Below are 23,596 nucleotides of genomic sequence, written 5' to 3'. Positions count from 1 at the left end.
TCCTGCCCTCACAGGCAGTTCCTGCTGTCAGACAGGGGCCTGGAGCAGTGTTGGGCCTCTGGAGAGTTGCCATGAATTGGGAACTCTGCCTAGTGTTCCTTTAACTCAGTTTAGGGTGGGGCCCTGCAAGTGGGAGAAACAAAAGCCACTCTTGCCCCAGTACAGCCTCAGCAACAGTGGCTGTCTTTGGGCAGGTACTGCCCCCTGGTGTAACACAAATAAAACTACAAATCCCCTAGGCCTCGGGCTCCCTGGGAGGCTGTGGAGCACAAGGGGCTTCCAGAAGGTAAGAGAGATCCCCTGTGAGCCTGGGACTCTCAAGAAGTGTGGTGTGGTTTGGAAAGCTGCAAACCTGATGCTTCCACAACCTGCCTTGCATGGCCACCCACAGTTGTGTGACATGTCCCTTGACAGATGGTACTACCTTCCAAGAAAGCACAAAAGAAGCTATTAAGACCATGAAGCAGCAGTGTGACCAGGGCAGAAGGAGCACTGGGCTTGATGAGGTGTCACTCTGTTGCAAGGTGGCTGAGCAGACGGGCAAATGAGCCTTCTGTCTATCCTCTGCACCGGAAATGACTGGATCATGAAAGCTTGGTTTGCAAATACAAACTTTAAAAAGAAATTCTTTGGCATTCAGTCCTCTATTTGATTCAAGGGAATATATGAGTTTAGCACAGACTGAAAGAATCAGTGAGTCAAGTGATTATCCCTTTGATGAATCCTGATTGAGAGATTTCTTACATGCCCAGTGCGCAATAAAGATAGGCATAATTAGTACACCTTGAGGTTTTAAAATGTTAGATTGGTTCCACAGTACTACATGCTGTGTTAGAACAAAGAGGTTGTCAAGCCCACGGCTTGGTAATCTCTCTGGCTTCCTTCACCTAAGGCTCAAACAAACCAGTGTGTGTGTGTTTATGGTACTCATAGAATGTGCTACAGAAAGAACTTAGTGATTATAGATAAAAGAGGGAAAGTATAGGAAAGAAAATAGGAAGCAAATCCCAGGGCTTCTATGACCCGAAGTAAAACATGTCATATTTTGGTGTGTAGCCTTAGAAACATTTTATTATATAAATATGAAAATGCCCTTTTGAGAAAATGTATGTTATCACCTGCTTTTATCTATGACCAATGTTTTAAAATATTTTATTATTTATTTCTTTGAGAGAGGGAGAGAGAGAGAAAAAGAGAAAGAGAAAATGGGTACGCCAGGGCTTGTGGCCACTGCAAAGAACTCCAGACTCATGAGCCACCTTGTGCATCTGACTTACGTGGGTACTGGGGAATTGAACCTGTGTTGTTAGCTTCACAGGTAAGCACCTTAACTGCGGAGCCAGCTCTCCAGCCCATATGACAATGTTTTTAGTGCTTTGCTTTGTTCACAGGTAAACACCCTTGTATCTTTTAATAACTATAGCAGAGTACTCCACCTCACAGCTGTATCATAATATTTTACATTTATTATATTTATTTGAGAGAGAGAGAAAGATCCAGATAGAGAGAAAGAAAATGGGCATGCCAGGGCCTCCAGCCACTGCAAACTCCAGATGCATGCCCTACTTTGTGCATCTGGTGTATATGGGTCCTGGGGAATCGAAGCAGGGTCCTTTGGCTTTGCAGGCAAGCGCCTTGACCGTTAAGCTATCTCTCCAGCCCCTGTATCATAATTTTAATGACTGTAATACAGCACTCCACTATAGGGCTGTGACTCTTTCAATATTTATTTCTATTTTGTTGTACATATTTGCTTCCTCTTTTTCGTGGTCAGATCCTGGGGCCAGCTGCCCTTTGATCTGGATTCACTGCTCCCTGCTGATTGATTCTACCTTTCTCAAGCCCAAACTCATGACCCTTTTCTCAGGCTCCCTGATGCTTGTTGTTCTCATTCGTAGGTAAAGGTTGTTTGTTATAATCTTTCTAAATCCTTTCCTTTTATCTCAGAATTTTTCTTGATTCTCACGTAGAACATTTCTCCATAGAGAACTCATCTGTCAAAGCCTATGTTCAAAAAGAAATCATGCGTCTACCTCTTTCCAGGAATTCCTCTCATCCTTGGTTCCACATCCTCTACCACTTGTTTCTAATTCTACTTCTTGATTCATTCTCTGACACCCCAAAAGAGTAGGTGGTGTATGGAAATTGTATTAAATAGCATTAATTCACAAAGTGAGAGGTTAGTCCTTTTTTCACCCTTTAATTCTTGTATTTAAGGAGAAGGTCTCATTGGGTATTAGCACTTGTCAAAAAATTTGCAATTATTTCTACTTTATCAGAGGGCATTCAAAGTGAACATAGCCTAATAACATTATTTTTTCTTTGTAGTTACAATTAATTAAATTACTAAACACTTTCAAATGGAAAAATACAGAGAGTAATGGCACGAATATACATGTACTCACTTTCAGATTTAATAAAAGCCAACATTTTTCTAGAGTTGCTTAAGGGCATATCAGTTGTAGTTCAGTGGGGAGAAGTAGGAAGCCAAACCCCTCAGATGGAGATGTGAGTGTGCACTTGTATGTATGTGCATGAGCATGTGCTCATGTTTGTGTGTGACTATGCATGTAAGTGATGGATCACAGGTGTGCTGTGCAGACTTGACCGCACACTGTTGTGGGAGTTAGTACAGCAGCCCCTACGGGGCTGTTTTCTCGTGTATGGTGGTGAGTGTCAGATTCCGCCGTGCGGGCTGTTGGGAAGGGAAAATATGATCGGAAGCCCATCAGAACTACCTTAAGTCCGTGTCAGTCTTGCTGCCTTCACCTTTGAACCCGATGTGCTTTGTGAAGACTTAAACATTTATCTGGCCAGAGTCACGGCAGCTGAGAGTGGGTGCAGATGAAGGAGGAGCCGTTGCAGGCCCAGCAGCTGTCCATGCTGAGGGCCAGTCCCTACAGGACAAGGTTGATGAGCAGACCCCCACTCCAGCCCTCTGAGCCTGCATCCAGCAGAAGACACTCCTGCACTTTCACTCCCTCCCCAGATCTTCCCTGCAAGTATCTCCTGGAACCTACCTTAGGTGAGAACAGCCTGTTAGCCGGGCGTGGCTGCTCATGCCTGCAATCCCAGAGCATTGCTGTGAGTTGAGGGCCATCCAGGGCTGCTGAGTAAGTTCCAGGTCAGCCTGGGCAAGAGTGAGACCCTGCCTAACCTCCTCCCCCCAATAAGCTTGGCTTCGTGACAACGTGCTTATCTTTAATAGTTCATCTGGCAGGTGATAGTTGTATTGATATAAAATCATACTATTATGCTATTTATTTCAGTTAAAATGTTTGAGTTGGTTTGAAAGAAGTCTAGTAAATAATATCAGAGCACGGACATCCAAAACTCCTCCAGAAATACTCAGATGAGCTGAGCTAGTACCATACTGCTACTCAAAACTGAAAAATATATGATGTATACTCTCCTGAACCCTGATTGGACTATTGCTTTTGCCAAGATTTCTGTTCCCCAAGTTTTGTTTTGACTAACTTCCCAGCAGACTTTCAGAATTTTATTCAAGGATCAAATTCACAACGTTTCCCTGAGGGGTGTAGGTGGGATTCCCATCTTTCTTTGTGCTCTGGTAAACCTAACCTCTACTATAGCTCAGGTGGCTCACTGTCTGCCTTCTGTATAGCTTTAGATGTATCTGTTGTTCTCTTTTGAGAGCTTGTGCCCTAAAGAAGGAAAGGACTGCCTGTGTTTGTTATCACCCATGTTGCAGAAAACAACGTGTGGCAAAGTGTTAGTGCTTGCTAAAATTAAAAATAAATGAATAAATGAAATGATGACAAAGAGGGCTTGTCAGATGATTGTGTAACCATTTTATTTGAAAGAGAGAAATTAATACAGGGAAAATAATTTGTCCAGTGTCGAAATGAGTAATGGTAGCAGAAGTTATGTGCCGGACTTACTAGTTTTGAATTCATACTTTTGTCCCACCATTCTTTAAAGTAGTCATTTAAAAACACATATGATGTGTCATTATGTACATACTGGTATGATAAAGTTTTTGGAGGGATATAGAAATATGGTTTCTTACTTATAACACATGACAGGTCATTAGGATTTCATCTCTGAGTTCAAGGCCAACCTGAGCTACGTAGTGAATTCTAGGTCATTCTGAGCTAGAGTGAGATTCCTGCCTCAACACACACACACATATACACGCACACACACGCACACCACTCACAGCAACAACAACAAAATAACTTTCTGCAGCATTTAGAGAGAGAACTGAGCTCAAGCTAATCTTTGAAGCTTGGGTTTAAGCAGAAATGGGAAGGCCATTTCAGATGGAAAGCGACATTGAAGACTATAGAAGAAAGACTAACCCCTTTTTTGCTGCAGAGAGTAGGGCCCAGACCGTAGCATTGCCAGAGCTAGTGGGGCGCAGTCTCCGCCCCGGCCCAGGCAAGCAGACTCTGCCTGTTAGCTTACGACGCATCGGAGCGTGCTGTAGGCACAGCGCTGTACAGTTCACTGTTGACTGGAGAAGCAGCCCATTGACCCTCAAAAAGACAAGTCAGATGTGTATGAGTTAGGAAAAGATGAGTTATAGATGTGCCATTAACACCCATGCTTACTGGAAGAAAACCTGGGGTTTCTCGAGGTATGACTAGAGCTGGAGTCCAGACCCAGGCTCATATGCTGTCAGAACATTGTAAGCCATAGTTGGGGAATTGAGTTGTCAGTGCAGAAGGCTCAAGTGTGGAATCATTAACTGGACTGTAGGAGAACCATCCTTTATCCACTAATAAGTTGTGAACAAAAAGTTTCCTTGAGACTGATTTGGGGGTGTATTATGGGTGGATTGGCATTGGAAAAAACGCACCAGCCATTCATTGTGTGAATTCCAAATATTAATACCCCTCCCCACCTAGGTCCTATCAGTCAGTCACCCCCTGGGCACATGTTCTTGCCTTTATGATTAGGGTCTTGTCACACCATGTTTTTGGTTCAATCATTTAGATAACTGAGTCCTAATTCCATCAAAGACTAATATAATGACAGTGATAAAATTGTTCTTGATTTTTGTCCTTTTTATTTCCCCTGAAAATAGCTCTGCCCTCAAAGTTAGGTGGCTTCCATTCTCAGCCTAGTTTTCTCAGTAAAAGTATAAATGTAACACTGATGCATTATAGAAAGACATGAATGGTTTTAATTGCTCCGCATCTTGTTTTTCCTACTTAGAAAATAACCATCGTACATAACCATGACTTCACAGTGTGAGGTTCTGTGATGAGATAATGCATGGTAACTCTTCTCGTTTCCTGAGAAGCGTTATGAAAGTTCATAATGGTGTTAATATAAAAACCTTCACTTTTTGAGACTTAAAATTTCAACCCCCATGTGCCTTGGTGCCATTTTTCCAATTATAATTACTTTAAAAGGGAGGGGGATCTAGCCATCTGTGGCACTGTTTTTCTTCCCTAGAGGTAGCACCAGAGGAGATAATGATTCATTTGAGATGCTGTTAGTCCCACTTGTAGGGAGAAGGGGTGGTGGTTTCTTGTTGTGGCTTTAAGGCCCATCTGCTGATAGGTGCAGGGTCATTAGACAGAACTGTGTGGGTGAATATGTACATGGTAATAGTGCAATGACAGTAAAGAAAAGAATGAAAGAATGTTTTCATTCTCTGGGACACAGAACAGGATGTGTGAGCTCTGTGAATTATAATAGCCAGGAATGGCCAGCAGGAAACCTATTCCGTGCTCTGTGTACTGCTGCTGGCGCGTCCCCATGGCTGCTCACCTGGTGGAGTAACCTGTGTATGCGCCTCTTCAGTGAAAGACCTAACCGTAGTGCGACTCTGGACTTGAAGCACTGCCTCTTTCATAGTGCCCAGCATAACATGCGTGGCACAGCGTCGTTGCTGCCTTACGAATTGCAACACTGAGCATAAAAATGGGTTTTGAGGTTTCATTCAGGCCGAGTGTTACTACAAAACAATGGCCCTGTGTGTTCTGGTGAGGAGCTTGGATGTCTGTGTATGTGTACGTGTGCATGCATGTGTGCGTACACACATGCACACAAATACCATACACTTGCACTTGTTTACCAAGTGGGCCCAGGAGACATTGTGAGTAGTGGGAGGAGGGCAGGGAGATAAGCAAGGTGGAGCATGCTTCCTCTGCCTAAAGGAGTTGAACAGTGCCAAGTGAAAGGGGTACCCTCAATGTCGGCCTTCGTTCACACCTGAGATTCCTTCATGTCGCACACTCTTTACGGCATGTTGTTTTGTGGAGAAAGTTGCATTCATGAAGAAGTTTCAGTTTAGAACATGTCCCCGTTTACCTAGATTGTTGCTTGTCCTACAGCAGTTGAGATAAGGGTACAAAGTGTTAATATATTCAAAAGGAACGTAGATGAGGGCTGGCACACAGTTAGCGTTATAAAGGTATTCATGTCAGTTAGTCATTCCCTTATTGAGTATGCAGGCCCTGGCTTACTTACTTTCAAAGCCCAAAGATGAATCAGATATAACAATATACAGTGAAGGAAAGTCTAGTTGGTGTTGGAGGGGCCAGAAATAGGAGAGAATTTGTCAGGGGATGGAAAGAAGACAGCACCTCAAGTCACATCTTAGAGAAGGAAAAATCTCAGATGTCCCTGGGAGGAGAGGGTGTCTTCCCAGGGAATGAATGGAATGTACCCAAGTAGAGAAAACCTGGTGAGCTTATCTCGCCTGATGGAAGACAGTGCTGTGAGTCATCTCCTGTGTTTCTTTGGCCCATATTTTTCATTTCTTTATACCCATCAATTAAATTTCAGCAGATTGTAATCAGAGGGGGCAGTTCCTAAATGGATGAAAGTGGCTTTGTAATTATAGCTACTGCTAGATGTGTAATCTGTTTGTTCTGGTAATTATTAAGGTTTTTACATTTACAAGCTAACTGCCTCCTCTTCTAACACGCATGCAGATAGAGGCCTGGGGGCACCTACATCTAGGAGCACTCTTTCCTTCTCACATCTCGTAATAAATAGCCCCATACGCTAACCTGTGGCAGCTTTGCCCATCTCCAGGGAGACCCTCAGCCAATTGACTCAAAATAGATTGGGGCTCCCCTGTGTTCTCTCCACCTTAGAGGTGGAACCCACATCATGGATTTACATTAGCGTTCTCTTAGGATGCACACAATGCCATGACTCGTCTTCTCTTTCCTCATCTACTACAACAAATGACTCCACCCTTTGCCTTTAATGTATCCACCAGGCTGGATACTAACCTACAGAAGGAGGCGGCTGAGGCTGTGTGGGGCTGGAGAGGACTCTTTTGCAGGCCTCTGCACCTTCATGTTCCTCAGTCAGCTTGTCCTGTTAGTGGTCTTGTGACCGTACGCTGCAGAGAGATCACTTGTTTTATGCTTTTTAGATGCTGAATCTGTTTAAAGATATTTTAAGACATCAAGGCCGGTGTGGTGGTGCACGCCTTTAATCCCAGCACTTGGGAGGCAGAGGTAGGAGTATTGCTGTGAATTTGAGAACACCCTGAGACTACATAGTGAATTCTAGGTCAGCCTGGATTAGCACAAGACCCTACATCAAAGAAATGAAACCAAAACAAGTTATTTTAGGACATCAGGTTCAGAGTTAATAGGAATCATTTTTAAGTACAATTATCTTACCCTGGAACAGACTGTGTGTTTTTTAAATGAATGTTGGAATATCATCCAACGATGAGACCTAATATAACTGAAAAATCCATAGCATACAAAGGCTGCCTGGGGCTCAACAGCTTATTAACCCAATTGTGAGTAGCTAGTGAATCTAGTGCCATCAGTGACAAATGACATATGTAATCAATACATGTTTCTTGAATGAATGGGTGCTATATTTTTTTTTGTTGAGGACAATTATAGTTCAATTAAACCAAGATTAAATATAGCTAAAGGTGGTAAAAAAAAATGCCATGGGGTTTTGAACTGTTTAAATCTTATGAGTCAGATGCCATGTTTGAAAATATCTACGCATGGGCTGGAGAGATGGCTTAGTGGTTAAGTGCTTGCCTGTGAAGCCTAAGGACCCCGGTTTGAGGCTTGATACCCCAGGACCCACATTAGCCAGATGCACAAGGGGGCGCACGTGTCTGGAGTTCGTTTGCAGTGGCTGGAGGCCCTGGCGTGCCCATGCTCTCTCTCTCTCTTTCTGCCTCTCTCTCTTTCTCTCTCTGTCTGTCACTCTCAAATAAATAAATAAAAATAAAAAATAAAAAAAGAAAATATCTACGCATGTATATATTATGCTTACCTGATTTAACAAAGCAAGTATATATATATATAGTTTGTACTCACACACTCAGCCATGACACAAGTGTCTTTCTTAGATCATGAGTTCTCAGCCAAGATACTTCTGGCTGCTTATTACTGAGCAAAAAAAAAAAAAAAAAAAAAAAAAAAACCCAACGCTAAGGAGGAAATAACTGGAATGTTAGGCTTTTAAATTAGAGCCAACAGCAGTGTGGCTCCTGCCCTCGGTATTGAACCATTTAAGTCGAGCTCTTGGCATCACACGCATCAGGTGAGAAGGAAAACCTCCAAAGAAGCACAGAGGGCTCTGCGCGGCCTCGTCGCCTGGCGGGGGCCTCTGCTCGTTTCCCCTGGCTTCTGATGTGGCCTGTTCCACAAGAAAACAAACAGATCTCTTTACTGTCTTTCGTCTATCTACCTGCCTACCTATCATTTGCCTATCATCCCTCACTTTCTCTCTCCTTCCTTCCCTTCTCCTTTTTGTTTTGCTTGAGGCCGGGTCTTATGCAGTCCAGGTTGACTTGAACTCTCTGTATAGCTAGCTGAGCATGATCTTGAATTTTTATTGCCTCTATATGCCACATGCTGGGATTACAGGCATGAGCCACCACATCCCATCTATGCGGTTCTGGGCTTGAACCCAGGACTCTCTCCATGCCAGGTGAGCACCCCACCAGTTGAGCCGCATCTCCAGCCCAAGGATCAGATCTTTCGCGGTTTGCCACACACCTGTGTTTTCTACATACATGGAGGTGTCTGCAGCATCTGACTTGGTGTGTTTGTTCTTTCAGCTCTATGTGGCCACAGAGGCCATCCTCATTGCACTGGTTGGAGCCACACCGTCTTATCACTGGGACCTGGCTGAACAGCTCCTGCCCAACCAGAGCCACAGCAACCAGTCCGCTGGCAGAGAACAGGCCCTGGGGGACTGGCTCCTGACCGCCAACAGCAGCGAGGCCCGCAAGCACGTGCACTTCAGCGGCAGCCTCACCTCCATCGCCTCTGAGGTAGTGAGTGGGCCGCGCCGCCCGGGCACCGTCCTCTTCATTCAGGTGGAAACCCTGCTGGTCTTGACGATGTTGAGTTCTGCCACATCTTCAAGGCATTAAGGTGCCAAAGCACAGTACCCGATGAAAACACACTAGTTTTCCTTTGTAGTGTATGTGGGAGAAGTATGAATCTTACCCAACTAGCTACATGGAATGAGGTACAAACTCCAAAGACAGCTCATCTTGATATAGTGTCCTTTAAAGAGGGAATGCAAACCTCATCGCTGTCATCACCGCAAATGCTTGCCAAGTGCAGCAAAGGAAGTGAAGTGGCCTGGCTATAACTACCATTATTCTTTAAGAAAAAATTGTTTATTGGAAAAAGAAACAGAGATAGAAAGAGGTAAACACAGAGAGAAAGAGGGAGGAGGGGGGAATAAATATGGACAAGCCAGGGCCTCTTGCCACTGCAGACAAATTCCAGGTGCATGCACCACTTTGTGTATCTGGCTTTATGTGGGAACTGGGGAACTGAACCCAGGCCATCAGGCTTTGTAGACAAGCACCGCTAACCACTGAGCCATCTTTCCAGCCCCATTGCTCAGTTTCGAACCCTCCCATGTGCAGTCACGGGGCACCTCGTCTGCATGGGCTTAAGCGCAAACAGTACCATTGGTGTGGACAGGGAGTCCGACTCTGACGGGATTTCAGGCCAAGGAGAAGGGAACCAGAGATAAAGAGAGTACACGTCTCCTGAGGAGAGGCAAGAAAGCAGGTGCTGACCATTGCAGATGCTGAAATACTCCTGCTTCGTTTGCCTGCTTGTCATAGCTGCCATGTGCCAGTTACCACCCTGGCTGCCTTTGGACTGCGTGATCCAATTAATGTCCAGAGCAGTAGGGGCCTTGGGACCCTTGCCAGTGGCCCATTTTGATGGCCATGTTGATCAGCTGATCAGCACCCTCCCATCCTGTGGCCACTGCCCTGCAGGGAAGCCAGAGTACCCGCCAGCTGCCCTGCTGTCACCCCCGCGCAGGCCTGGAAGCCACCCTCCTTTGTGCCCACGTGTGTGTGCGTGCATGCGTGTGTGTGTGTACCTGTCAGCACCCTGAGGCCACCCAGCCTTACTTATCACTAGATCTATTTTTTGATCATTGCCTTTTGCATGATTCATACTAAAGACAGAGGAGACATGCTGAGCGCTGCTTTGCTTGGCTTTTCCTTAGAAGTTCCCCATCATTAGGGATAATTGCTAGATGACTTCCCAAGCACAAAGCCATTTCCAGCGAGAGCCCAGTCATGTCATTGTCCACTCAGAAACCTCCAGTCATTCTCCTGCTGCAATCAGGGCACAGTGGAGAGCTGAGGGCCCCTCACACCTCACAATTAGTCGGGGCGTCCTTTTTTAGCCCTGCTACCTCTTCCCAGAAGCATTCAGTGCCCCACAGGTGCTCTGAGCTCTCAAGCTATCCCTGTGACCTGAGGCAGGGGAGCCATCCCCAGTCACCCTAGCCTCTACCTATGGTATGCTCATCCCCTGCAAAGGCACACTTTTAGCATTACCACCCCTGGAAATCTCCCCAGCCAACTCCCCAAAAGGAAATCTTCATGAGGGTTCTGAGGAATTGAACTTGGGCCAGAAGGTTTTGCAAGCAAATGTCTTTAGACACTGAGCCATCTCCCCAGCCACCTTTTAAATTTTTAGTGAAAGGTTTTACTTTGAAATGACTATAGATTTAAACACAGTTGCCAGAAATAATGCAAAGGAATTCTATGTGCCTTTTACCAAGCATCCGTAATAGTAACATGTTCCAAAACCTTATGAAAATATCTGCGCTAAGACTCTGACATTGTTATGGCTACAACACAAAATAGGTCTGTCCCCCCCCCCAAAGACTCTTATGGGCCTTGCAGGGCTGTGTCACTTCCCTTTCATCCCTTACCCAGTTCTTAATCTTTCCAACTATTAACGTGCTATCTCCCATCATTCACCCTAACCCTAACCCTTCTAAGTATTAACGTGCTCTTTTCTATTGGTCACCCTATGTTGTAGCCAGCTTCACATAACTGGGATGAACCTCCAGACCAAACACAGTTTAGAAGGAAGGGAATTTATTTGAAGCTTACAGCTCCAGGGGAAGTTTCATAACAGTGGAAGATGCTGCCCCCTTTAAACAGATCCACAGGGAGAGAAAAGCAGCCACCACCAACAGAAGCAAGCACTCTCCAGGAACCCTAGGCAGAACTCAAGCACTTTGCGTATCTTAGGCAGGAATTCAGATCTACCCCCAAATACACCTTAGGGCTGGATGCTAGAATCTGCCCACAGTGACGTCTCCTTTAGCTAGACAGCTGGAGATCTAAATTACAAGCTTTAATAAACTCCTGAATCTATTGTGGGACATCCATTCCATCTACCACAGATCCTGAGTGACAATAGCTGCAGGTGGACAGGGTCATCTAAAGTTCACAGGGGCTTGTTCCTGTAGACATGAGGTCCCCTGGAGCTCATTCAAGTTGTCTGGTGTGGTCATGACTTGAACAAAGCCTCCTGAAGCAGAAGGTGTGACTTCAGCATCAGACTTGGTTGCAGTATCTTTTACAGCCGCGGTGGAATTTCCTTGGAACAACAGTGGGGTGTTCTAAGCAGCTGGGCTGCATGTCAGGCCAGGTGGCAAAGTGGCTGTTTCATTGACAGTACCCTGCTTAAGGGTAAGGACTGGTAGCACAGTCTCTAAATAGCTTAGCTTATTTGGAAGAAAAACAAACATTAAAGAGTGCTTACAGTAAAGCCTGCCATGATTCTAACATTCCCAATAGTACTTAACTCTGACAGATATTGTTTATGGAGGGCTGGTCCTTTTGTGGGTCTGATCTGCATCTTGGATAGATGAGGTTACAAGAAACCAGGGAACTTGCCACCGCGTCACTCTGTGGGTGCTGTGGTCCCCAGTCTGGCCTCTCTCCACCTTCCAGAGATGTCTTATGTTTGCTTTATGAGTAATGTTTAAGAGTACTTAGTGGGAGAAAAAAGAAAACTATGTTTACTCTGTCCTCCCAAAAGTAGTCATCTTCTACATCTTGTTTTATTTTTTTCCTTTGAGTACTTCAATGACTTGCTGTGTATTTGAGAGAGAGAAAGATATAGAAATAGGCAGGTAGACAGAGATAAAGAGAGAGAGAGAATGAGAATGGAGGCACCAGGGCCTCCAGCCACTGCAGATGAACTCCAGATGTGTGTGCCCCTTGTGCATCTGGCTTACGTAGGTCCTGGGGAGTTGAACCTGGGTCCTTTGGCTTTACAGCCAAGTGCCTTAACTACTAAGCCATTTCTCCAGCCCTTCATTGACTTTTTATTGTAGGCTAGGGGTGCTTAATGATAGAACACTTAGATAACATGCACAAGGGCCTGGGTTCACTTCTAGTTATCCCCCACCCAAGACTTTTGACGTAACAAAATACCCCCAGTTAGCTTGTGCTTTCTGCCTTGACTGTGTCATCAGTCACTTCTTTGGGAATCTGGTTTCATTTAGTGTGGGTGAGATCTATAGGTCTCTTCTCTAACAAATCCATTACATTAAGGCGAGTGAGTCTCAGGCCAAAGTCTGCTACACATGTAATCACTTATGAACTTATTACCATCAAAGAAGCTCACCTTCTGCAGGCTTGAGAATCCTAGCTTTGGTCCCTGGGTGTTATGAATACTGCTTCCATGATAGTCACAAGAAAGAAATGCCAAGCGTCCATAGGCAGGGAGGGTGCTGATACCATCCATACTATGTCCCCACCCCTCCTAGTGTTGGGCATATGGAAGCTTTCAGACTTCAAATAGGACGAGAACAAAGTGGGTAGACAGAAGATAGAGCACGCTGGCCCTGGAAGTGCATGTAAGGGTCAGGAATGCCACTGAGCTTGTCCATGTATCACAGGCGCTTTGCGTGGCACCAGTAGTTGCTCCCCACTTTTTCTGTGGCATTGGGGATTGAACTTAGGCGCTATATCCCAGCCCCTTTTTACTTTTTATTTTGAGACAGAACTAAGTGGCCCAGGCTGTCATTGAACTCACTCAGTAGTCCAGTCGGGTCTTGAACTTGTCACCCTGTGGCCTCAGCCTTCTGCGTGGCTGAGATGACCGGCCTGTGCCAACAGGCCCAGTTGCCCGTTTGTTACATTCATCATTGCTTGTCAACAGGCCACCGTTCTCATAAAGTCTTAGCCACGTGTCCATTGTCGATGGAGAGGGGTACAGAAACCCCCCTGGACATGGAATTTCTGAAGAGAAGGCAGCCGACCCCTGCTGAGCAGCGCAGTCTTGCTTAGAGGGCTCAGGTGACAGCTACGAGGCAGTGACATTTGTGTAGCCTGGTGCTTGGTACTTCCAATTAGTTAACATGGCAATATTGCCTCAGTGCAGCAGGCGTGCCGCTGATTGAAATGGATGGAATTGAATGAAATGAACATTAAAGAAATCAGGAATGTGGAACCCCTTTTAGGTATCACTGGAAGGGGTACCATGATTGACCAGGGATCATGGAGCAACTACTGCTGGCCCCATTTCAGAATGGGCTCCATAGACGGAAAGGAAGCCGCTCAAGCCCACTCGGAGACAGCAGGACTGAGGCGCCTGTCCCATCTGGTTCCTGTGTTGATGTCCTGGAGAAACAGTAAACATTGCCCAATGGGAGACTGAGGCTGGAGAGAAGGGAGTTAGTTATACAGCGGGAGCCCAGAGAGCTGCCTCCACCAAGATAGAATTAGTAGGTGCAGGATATGTGGAATTAAGAGCTTTCCAGCAAGTACTGACCATATTCAGAAAGGAAATAAAGGGCTCGGGCAGGCCTCGGCTCTGTGCATGGCATACGGCTGGATGTTTTCCTTCCTGCTACCTGCATATTGTCCCCCTGGGGAGTGTGTGTGAGTCACGGTCTTTCTCACCATCTGTCTCTTAGTGTGTATCTGTGTTGGCTCCTCTGTCATTTTGTCTTTGTCTCTCTGTCCTCACATCTCCCCATCATAGCCTCTCTCCATTTCTTTTCCTATCTTCACGTGTCTGTCACCAACTCTGACTTGCCTGTGTCTGTCTGCCCCTTGCTGACATTTCCGCCTGTCTTCGCGTCCTGTGCCTGTGGCTGTCTCTCCCTCTCCCTCCCACCTCTGCTCTCCGCAGCTCTCCTTTGCTCATTGTCACCCCTACGTCTCTGCTGAGATACTCAACCCAATGCGTGCTCTCCATCTTGACTACAGCTGTATAAATGCTTGCTTCCCATGACATAGAGGCACATGTTATGATCCCATTTTAGCAGGGTGTCAGAGGTCCACCTTCAGAGGACGTTGGCTACATGTCCTACACATGCAAACCTACTTGAGGACAGTAGAGGCCTGATTATTCTGTTCAGCTTCACCTGTCAAGCCCAGGTAAATGTGCCTGTTTCCTCATGCCAGTCAAGGAGAGATGGATAAAACAAGGTGCGAATCACTTATGCACATAGTGAGCCCTGCTGTCCCGCAGGTGTACTCAGGACTGTGGGAGGAGGGCCACCCCTGCCTACAGCTGGACGACGTCAGCCCCTCCCAAAGACCTCCAGGGAATGCCGTGCCCATGAGTCCAGCCAAATTTTTGAACCAGCTGCTTCATGCCAAGTGGGTTCACGATCTTTGCACAAGTGGCTGTGGCCTGTCTGCCTGGTTCATGAAATAGTACAGATGGCATCACTGGCCACCACTGGGTCAAAACTCCTCAACCCCATAGGCTCCTCAATTGTTGCAAGACTTTCTATACTTTCCCCAATCTGGTGGATGGGAAAATAAGTTTCCGCGGGCTTTTGCGTGTGGAGAAGAGAGTCAAGAGGCAGACCGCTATGGCCGCCTTGTGGTGGTGGTGGGTCACAGAGGCTGCCTGTCAGAGGCATTCCACAGGTGTCACCAGTAGCCCTTCCTCTTCCTCCTAAGCAGGTACAGTGACAGAAAGTGGTGAGTGGAAGTGTGGAAGAGCAGCACGGTGGGAATCAAGGTGACCACAGGGAGACAGCATATGGGGCACACACATTAGGCTAACGGCTGAGTGAAGTAAATTCCTTCCCAGCTGCCAGCCACGTGCTTGAGAGTGCCCATGGCAGAGTGAATCGAGGGAAGAGGGAAACACAGGAATCGTGTGGGTGTTGTGGCTTGCCCATTAAAACAAGAGCGGAGCTCAGAGTGACTCAGTGTCCCCAGATAGTAGAGGGAGGAGCCAGTCCAGCTGACTCCCAAGGCCCTGGTCCTTTGGTGCAGGACAAGCAGGCAGGGAGGCAGCCTACCTGTGAATGGTGTCACACTCTTGCCTTCTGTAAGGGAGGTCTTTGTTCCAGACACGAGGCCGGCTGGCTACATGTCCTGTGCATGTAAACCTTCTTGAGGACAGTGGAGGTCTGATTGTTCTGCTCAGCCTCAACTATCAAGGCCAGGAAAATGTTGCCTGTTTCCTGATACTAGTCTACGGAGTGATGGATAAAACGAGTGATGGGTACTCCACCACGGGGCAGACGTACACTGAGCATGGGCATGAGGATGCACAGGCACAGTGCATGCATACGCCAAATAAAAGAGGACCTCAGGGAAACCAAGTTGTTCCATATTAAAAATGGAAAGCAGAGAGGTCCTGCTAGGTCTTCCGGAATCTACCCCCCAAAGATGAGGTGTGGCATTGGCATTGCTGCTGGGTGAGAGAGCCGCTGTGCTCCAGGAACAGAGAATGTTGGAGTGGGGCACTTGTGAATGTCATCTTGATGTACATGTGTGGGAGTAGATGTGTCTTATTATGTAGCCCAAGGCTGTCTTCAAACTCCCAATCCCCCTGCCTCAGCCCCTGCCCTGCTGCACCCCGTGGTAGGATTATCCATCACTTCTAAGCATTAATTCCATTTCAGCCACCGCAATAATTTTTCAGTTCTGATTTTCACAGTGGTGATATTGAAGCAATCTGTGGTATGTGGACAATGTAAAACTATAGAAACTGAAGTTAAGACACATTATTTTATCTGTCACATGAAATTCCTGCAGTCAGCATGACAACGTTCACTGAGCTCTGTAGTCCGGAATACCATGTTAAAACCCACACTTTATCATTCCCCCCGCATCTTCTTAATTTTGGCCAGCCTTGCTGAACTTTTTAAATGGAGGGTTTTGAGAAAGCTGAATAAAAGGTTATGTGGTTAACATGGTATTTAATGCAAAAAATCGTCCTCTAATCTAGGAGTCTTTGACGATTCTACAATGAACTAATAGCCATTGGGGTGAATTTATGTAGCAAATTGATGTCTGCTGTATTCAAATTATTCCCTGAGCTCTGACTCATACAAAAAGCACCAAATATCACGGAGACACACAATTATCATGCTTAATTAATGTTTGCAACCAAAAAGTGTAAGGTTGGAATGTTTAATATCATTGTGGATATTGAAGAGCTAAAATTGACTGACTATTATCTTGAGATTAATATATTTTTCCTCAAGCCAGACCCTGGGGTCAAAAGACAGAACATTAAAACTATTTGAAAAATTCACTGCAATTAATTGCTGTAGGGGCTAATTTTTTTTTAATGTCTTGCTTCCTTACGCCTGTGCCACTGATTGTTACCGCCTGCGCACTTCACCCATTAAGTGGTAATTCAGAGTGACAACTACATTGAAATGAAGCAAGTTAGTTAATCACCATGAAACTGTTCCCAAAATACCCTGTCCAAGTACTCCCTAATCACGCGAGGCCTCTGATCGCCTGATTTTCTCCTGAAGTGAGATTTTTCTGCACACAGCTGTAAATAATTTTCATGGGACGGCGGGGGAGGACTGCTCTTCAGTTGGAATTGTCACCCTGCCCATTGTGTGGCTGTGTAGAGCCTTCAGGGTCGTGCCCTGGGCTGTTGAGGAAGCTGCAGCCTTGAACTGCCACAAGCGGGGACACCGCGCTATAGCAGTGGTCACATGACTTGATTGCCCCAAAGTGTGACTTGAAGACACAAGGAGTTTGATCAGTGGGCATAGGCCCGTCTGCTGGCCCATTTTGGGGGTTGCGCCAGGGCAGCCAGGGAAGCTGCTTTTGTCTTCCTCTGCCCTTTGACCAGGTTGGCTGTGTCCTGAATAGCCACAGTGTCTGCCCCTATTTCTGGGAATGTTGAGGAAGCACTAGTGGATTACTCCAGAACAAGTCCACCTTACAGGAGAGACTCTATAGTCAGGTGAAGGCTTAGGTGGTGCTCTGACTTGTGGAGCCCCTGCCTGGCTTACAGGTTTGTTGATACACTGTGTACCATCCATGGCACCTTTCTCATCCCTGCATCTCTTGGTGGAGATATTTGCGAACCATTTAAAATGCTTTCAGAGGCTAATGACAAAATCAAACTATTGTAGATGTCAGATTGGCTACAGGAGGAATGGAAACCCCTCTGCTTCTGAATCTTCCTCGCACTTCCTTTCATGAGAATGGCATGCACTGGTTCTGAAACAAAGAGGACCAGTTAGCTATGGCCCCGCAGATTTGTAAGCCCCAAGGTAGTGCCTGAAGTAGTGACGTCAAGATGGCATTTGTGACAGACATAGTAGAGCACGCTCTATAATTCCAACAACCAGAGGGCCGAGGCAGGAGGATTTCTTTAAGTTCAAGGTCTACCAGGGAATGTAGTAAGATCCTGTCTCAAAAAAAAAAAAAAAAAATCTACTGTTGGTTGTGAAGATGCCTATAAGACTAACATTGGCTGCTACGTAAATGATTCAGTGAGGGAGTGTTTAATTAGTGTTGGCGTGCACTGTAAGATTCGCAAGTGTGATACAGATGAGCCCTCAGGAGGCACACAGCATTACAGGGGAGACACAAGAGAGCACATAGTTCAGTGTGCATCATGCTGGAAACCAAACTACGGGCATGGCACAGCTAGGTGAGACAGACAGCTCTGCTGAGGCCAGTCAGGCCAGACCAGCACTGCGGACGTGTGTCGTAGGGGATGGTCAGGGGTTCAGGAGGGTATGCGGTGGGGGGAGGGAGACAAGGGCTCTGCATGCCCAAAGCAAAGTCAGTTCTCTACAAGTGACAGGCTTCCTGCTAAAACAGAGCTGAAGTGCTTGTTTTCTTTTGAATAACCTTGCCCTTACAGCACCCCTGCATTATCCGAACATGGATGGTACAGATCCAACACCTGTTCTTGGCCAAAGCAAGGTGGGAAAGAAAGGGACAAGTCTCCGAGGGGAAGGAAGTGACTAACTGGTGTTGCTCCTTCCGTGAGTCTGAGTCTAGAGTATCTCTCAGTTGTTGTTCTATGAAATGTCACCACCCACTAGGAGAATAAAGCACAAAAGAAAAGGCAGTTGAGGTCACGGAGAAAGCGGAAGCCTGTGGCAGTGAGAGGTGAGGTTACGTGTGTCATCCTTCTCAGAGCTGGCGTGAGAGGTCACTCAGGCTCCTGCCCTCTAGTGGCCACGATCACCTGAGGCACATGTGTCATGATGTGCCTGCTGGTACCATCGGGCAGAGTAAGGTGACCCAGCGATATGCAGTATAGAAGGAGAAAGACACCTCAGGGCTGATGCCTTGTGGGGATACCAGGATGTTGCACAGGCCATAGTTCAATGACATAGTACAGTTATTTTTGTTTGATTTAGGGTCTCTAGCCCAGCTGACCTGGAACTCGTTCTGTAGCTAAGGTTGGCCTCAAACTAATGGCAATCCTTCTACCTCAGCCTTCTGAGTGCTAGGATTATAGGTGTGAGCTGCCACACCTAAACACAAGTACAATTAAAAATAAGAAACTTCATTAGGTCTTTGTATTTAAAACATGCACACACACATACACAGTGTGGAACGAGACACATCCTGAGAGACAAGACCAGCCAAATAGGAAAAACTACCATGAAAACTCCTGTGGATATTGACTTTAAACACAGCATTCTTGGGCTGGAGAGATGGCTTAGTGGTTAAGCCACTTGCCTGCAAAGCCTAAGGACCCATGTTCAACTCTTCAGGTCCCACGTAAGCCAGATGCACAAGGTGACGCTAGCACGCCAGTGCACGTGTGGAGGTGCACATGTCTGGAGTTCAACTGCAATGGCTGGAGGCTCTGGAAGGCAGTTTTTTCTCCCTTTCTCTCACTTGCTCATTTAAAAAAAAAACTGGGCCGGAGAGATGGCTTAGTGGTTAAGGCGCTTTCCTGTGCAGCCTAAGGACCCAGGCTCGATTGTCCAGGTCCCACATAAGGCAGATGCACAAGGTGGCGCATGCATCTGTAGTTCATTTGCAGTGGCTAGAGACGCTGGCATGCCCATTCTCTCTTTCCCTTTCTCTGTCTGTAATAAATAAATAAATAAAAACAAAATCTTTTTTTTTTTAAAAAGAAAACACAGCATCTCTTCTCACACACGTTTGTCTCAGCCCTCTGATTCCCAAACACAAGGCCACAGAGCTCCCCGTAGTGTTGGACATGCATGCCACCTGCCTCCCTCTTCCTTCCTTTCTAGCAACACCGACCTGTCCCTTTAGGCCCAGGCCACTTGTTCCTAAAGTCCCTTCTAGTTCTCAGTTGCCTTTTCTCAAAGTTTCCTGAATGGAGCACATGGCAAGGGTTAAAAGTAATGTCTTTCTCTAGTACATAGCTCTTCTGTGCAAAGGGTCGCTGAGGGAACAGGAGGAGAGGAGCGTGAAGAAGTTGGTTGGCTAATTATGTGACTGAGGTGGGGCGGCCTACCTATTGACGTATCTTTGATACCTAGATCTTTCATTACTTAGCTGCAAATTTTGCTTTTAGGATTACATCCAAGTATGCAGTCCATCTTAAAGAAATAGTTCAGATTTTCAGATGCTCATATTTCTGCCATCTCAGAGATATGATTGATTCAACCTGATGTTTTCATAAAGCTTAACGATTGACAAGTTCCCAAGACACTGAAGACACATTCTGGGACTTCCTTTAAAACGTGCCTCCAAACTTCACTTCAGCTGTGGTGAATGTAATCTGTAATTTATTTATGGACGACAGACCTCCCTTCTGAACACAGTCTCTGTGCCCAGCTTGACTCACCCTCTTCTCAGAGCTGCCATTCTGATCAGGCCGATCTGGGTCACTAATGCCTTCACCTCTAGCCCCTGCTCTGCAGCCAGGGTGGCTCTTCCTGTCACATGGCCGTGCTTCATCCCTTAAGACACACTGTTTATTCTCAGCCTCTAAAGACTCCAGAGACTTCACAGGAGACCTCCCAGTGCTTCAGTGACACCCAGGTGAGAACAGTGCTGTCTCCACTGTCCACCGCCCCTCACGCTCCCCTGCCTTCTCTCCTCTCCCTCTCCCTTCCCCTCCCCCTCCTCTCCTCTCTGGCTTGGGGCGCTCTGCCAGCCACCTGGTGCTTGGCTCACACCTGCCCTGGCCATATTTATGTTCTTTTCATCTTCATCGCAGAGCAGCTGCTCCGGGTTTTGCCCACCTTGTGCCTGACTTAGTCTCCAGAAGCTTTCTGGAGATGAATGAATGTTTAGTAATACCTGTGTTTTTTCATGTTTATTCTACTTATTAGAGCAGAGAGAGAGAGAGGCGGGGGGGGGGGATGGAAAATGGGTATGTCAGGGCCTCTGGCCATTGCTAACAAACTCCAAACGCATGCACCACCTTGTGCATTTGGCTTATGTGGGTCCTGGGGAATCAAACCTAGGGACCTAGGCTGCATAGGCAAGCACCTTAACTGTTAAACCATCTCCCCAGCCTCAACATTTGTGTTTTGAATGGTAGGACCCTCCAGTCCATTTTGAAAATAAGATATAATAAATACCTCATGAACTCAATTTGATGTGGTAAGCATATGAATAAAAATCGGTTATAAAATGAAAATAGATTTTATATTAATGTAGATGGGAAGAAACATGGACATTGTGCTTTTTTAATCTGCAAGTGATTTTTCAGTTGAGAATGAATTAGTATGAAAAGAATAGTCATTCTATAACTTTATAATTTAGTCCACCATTAACAAAAAATAATAAGAGTTTAGTACTGTCTAGCCAATGAAGATCTGAATGAATAAAAAAATTTGATTTTTTTTAAAATCAGGACTCATGAAAATGCTTCATAGGAATGTCAGAGACAACATATTTAGATATATTAGCTTAACTTCTCACATTCTGGTGGTATCTTGATTTGGATTTTATCCTGATTCTTAATATCAACCAAAGAGGCAAGAATTGAGCTATCAACTGAGTCCAGTCCTTCCGGAACTAGTTCTTCCCGTGAGACAGGAGACGCTGATGCATTGTCCTTCTTGCCACAGGACCACTGTCTTGTTGCATCTTGAGTGAGTCTTGACAAAGTAAGACCCTTTAGATCACATGTGAGTGATATTTGAACATTTACAATTGAAAACAAAGCAAGACATTCAAATTGGAATCTCACATGTTGAAGGGTGGGCTGTGGAAATCCGGTTGTCAGCACATCGTCCTAAGTCACTGGTTGACCATCCCTGCACCAGCAGCCCACCGCAGTCCATCGAGATCCATCAGGAGATGCTGGATTCCAGCTAAACTCCTCTAATTTACTCTTTAGAATCCAGTTTTCAGTTTTTCTGTTAGTTCTTACTGTAGGAAGAATAGGGAGATGTATTAGCCTCACCAGCATTGACTTGAAGAATTACTAGAAATGACTTTGACACTTGGAACTGGCAGCCTGGGAATGAGAATTTGGAATTTGCTGGTTAAACATCCTTTGCACATTTCTTCCTAAAGTGACTATCCAAGTTGACAGCTATCCAGTGGCTGGAAGGATGCTATTGTAGCCTTTTTGATTGACATGAGATATTCTGAAAATATCATCAACAGAATAGCTGATTGTAGAGTGACCAAATCAGTCATTTTTTCCTGGTGAAGCACAATAGAGGTCAGTGTAAGCCTAAATATTTTGTCTCAAAAAATAGACTAGCAAATACTGAAGTGCATAATAATCAAGGCAAAGCACAAAAACATACACATGAACCTGAAAAGCATAAAAACAAGTGCTTGAATTTCAAGGTCAGTTGTAAATAAGGACACTTCAATTTGGTCTTGTTTACTAGCCATTGCAAGAGAAGGGATTGCTATCTCTGATGACAGTAACCTTTCCTCTCTAGGATAACCTGGTAGCTATTGTTGATTCACTTTTTGCTCTAAGAAGATGTCACTGAAGGCATTCCTTGTGAGGAATAATTTCCACAGAACTATCAATCTATTTAAAATAAATTAATCTTTCACAATGCAAATTTTTTCCTTCAAATGCCAGAGCTTGTTATATCTCCTTTATATGAAATTCTAAAATATATTATGACCTTTCTTTCACAGATTCATAAAGCTGTTTATCAAGATATTTATCAATTCAGAGCTGGGCATGGTGGCACACACCTTTAATCCCAGAGGTAGGAGGATCGCCATGAGTTCAAGGCCATCCTGAGAATACAGAGTGAATTCCAAGTCAAACTGAGCTAGAGTGAGACTCTACCTCGAAAAAAAAAAAAAAAAAAGATATTTATCAATTCAAATTGGAAATAGCAGAAGAGAGAAAAGTTAGGTGCACTTTTTGGGCCATAATGACTGATTGTCAAAGCGAGGGGAAGGAATGCCCTACAAGTGGAGAGAGGAACCAGTAAAGGAACCATCTAGCTAGCTAGCTCTCAGTGGAAGGGTTACCATATACCTGCGTCCCTGGCTCTGGGGAAGGGGCCTGGAAAGTGGGGTGACATCTTGTTCTTTGAGGGTACCTCTATGACATCACAACCCATGATCACTAGCTCGTCACTAGGCAGGACGGCAGGTGATAGCAAGTGTAGGTGACGACTTTAAGTTTCACATTGTCCTAAACTTTGTATTGTGGTAAATATAGGTGATATAAAGCACACATTTTCATAGTTTAGTGTGTAGTTCAGTGGCATGAAGTACATTCAGATTATTCTGCAGCTGTCGCCATTGTCCATAGCCAGAAAATGATCAGCTTTCTAAATGGAAACTGTTCCGATTAAACAATGACTCCCTGTTCCTCCTCCTCCTCCAGCCCCATAACCACTGTGCTCTGTGTGCCTCTGTCGCTCGCTCTTGCACGGTACCCCATGGCAGTGGAGTCAGGTGTATGTGTCCTTTATACATGGTGTCTTGTACCTCTAAGCTGTAGCATGACTGAGAACTTCTTTCCCTTTTGAAGGTGAATACTACTCCAGTGCATTGTGTCTGGACAGCACATTTTATTTAGCCATTCACCTAACAGGTTGGCAGGTTCCATTCTCCTCCACCGTTATAACTAACGTGGCTATTAACATGGGTGTGCATGTCCATGCAGTCAGTTCTTGTGGATCTATATGTAGAAGTGGAATTGCAGGAACATACGATGTTCTGTTTTAATATTTG

General features: G+C 45.5%; 1 protein-coding gene across 2 annotated transcripts in view; it reads left to right on the top strand.

The window, feature by feature from the left end:
• Positions 1 to 23,596, top strand: part of Slc22a15 (solute carrier family 22 member 15) — an 81,360-nt gene that overhangs the window by 5,463 nt on the left and 52,301 nt on the right. For both annotated transcript variants that reach the window (XM_004667525.2, XM_045138425.1), the window contains exon 2: positions 9,029 to 9,244. In XM_004667525.2, coding sequence (XP_004667582.1) covers positions 9,029 to 9,244 — 216 coding nt within the window. The remainder of the gene's footprint in view (positions 1 to 9,028; positions 9,245 to 23,596) is intronic.

This window comes from Jaculus jaculus, chromosome 19, assembly GCF_020740685.1.
Source record: "Jaculus jaculus isolate mJacJac1 chromosome 19, mJacJac1.mat.Y.cur, whole genome shotgun sequence".
Taxonomy (NCBI): domain Eukaryota; kingdom Metazoa; phylum Chordata; class Mammalia; order Rodentia; family Dipodidae; genus Jaculus; species Jaculus jaculus.
This window is presented reverse-complemented; position numbering and strand designations above follow the sequence as displayed.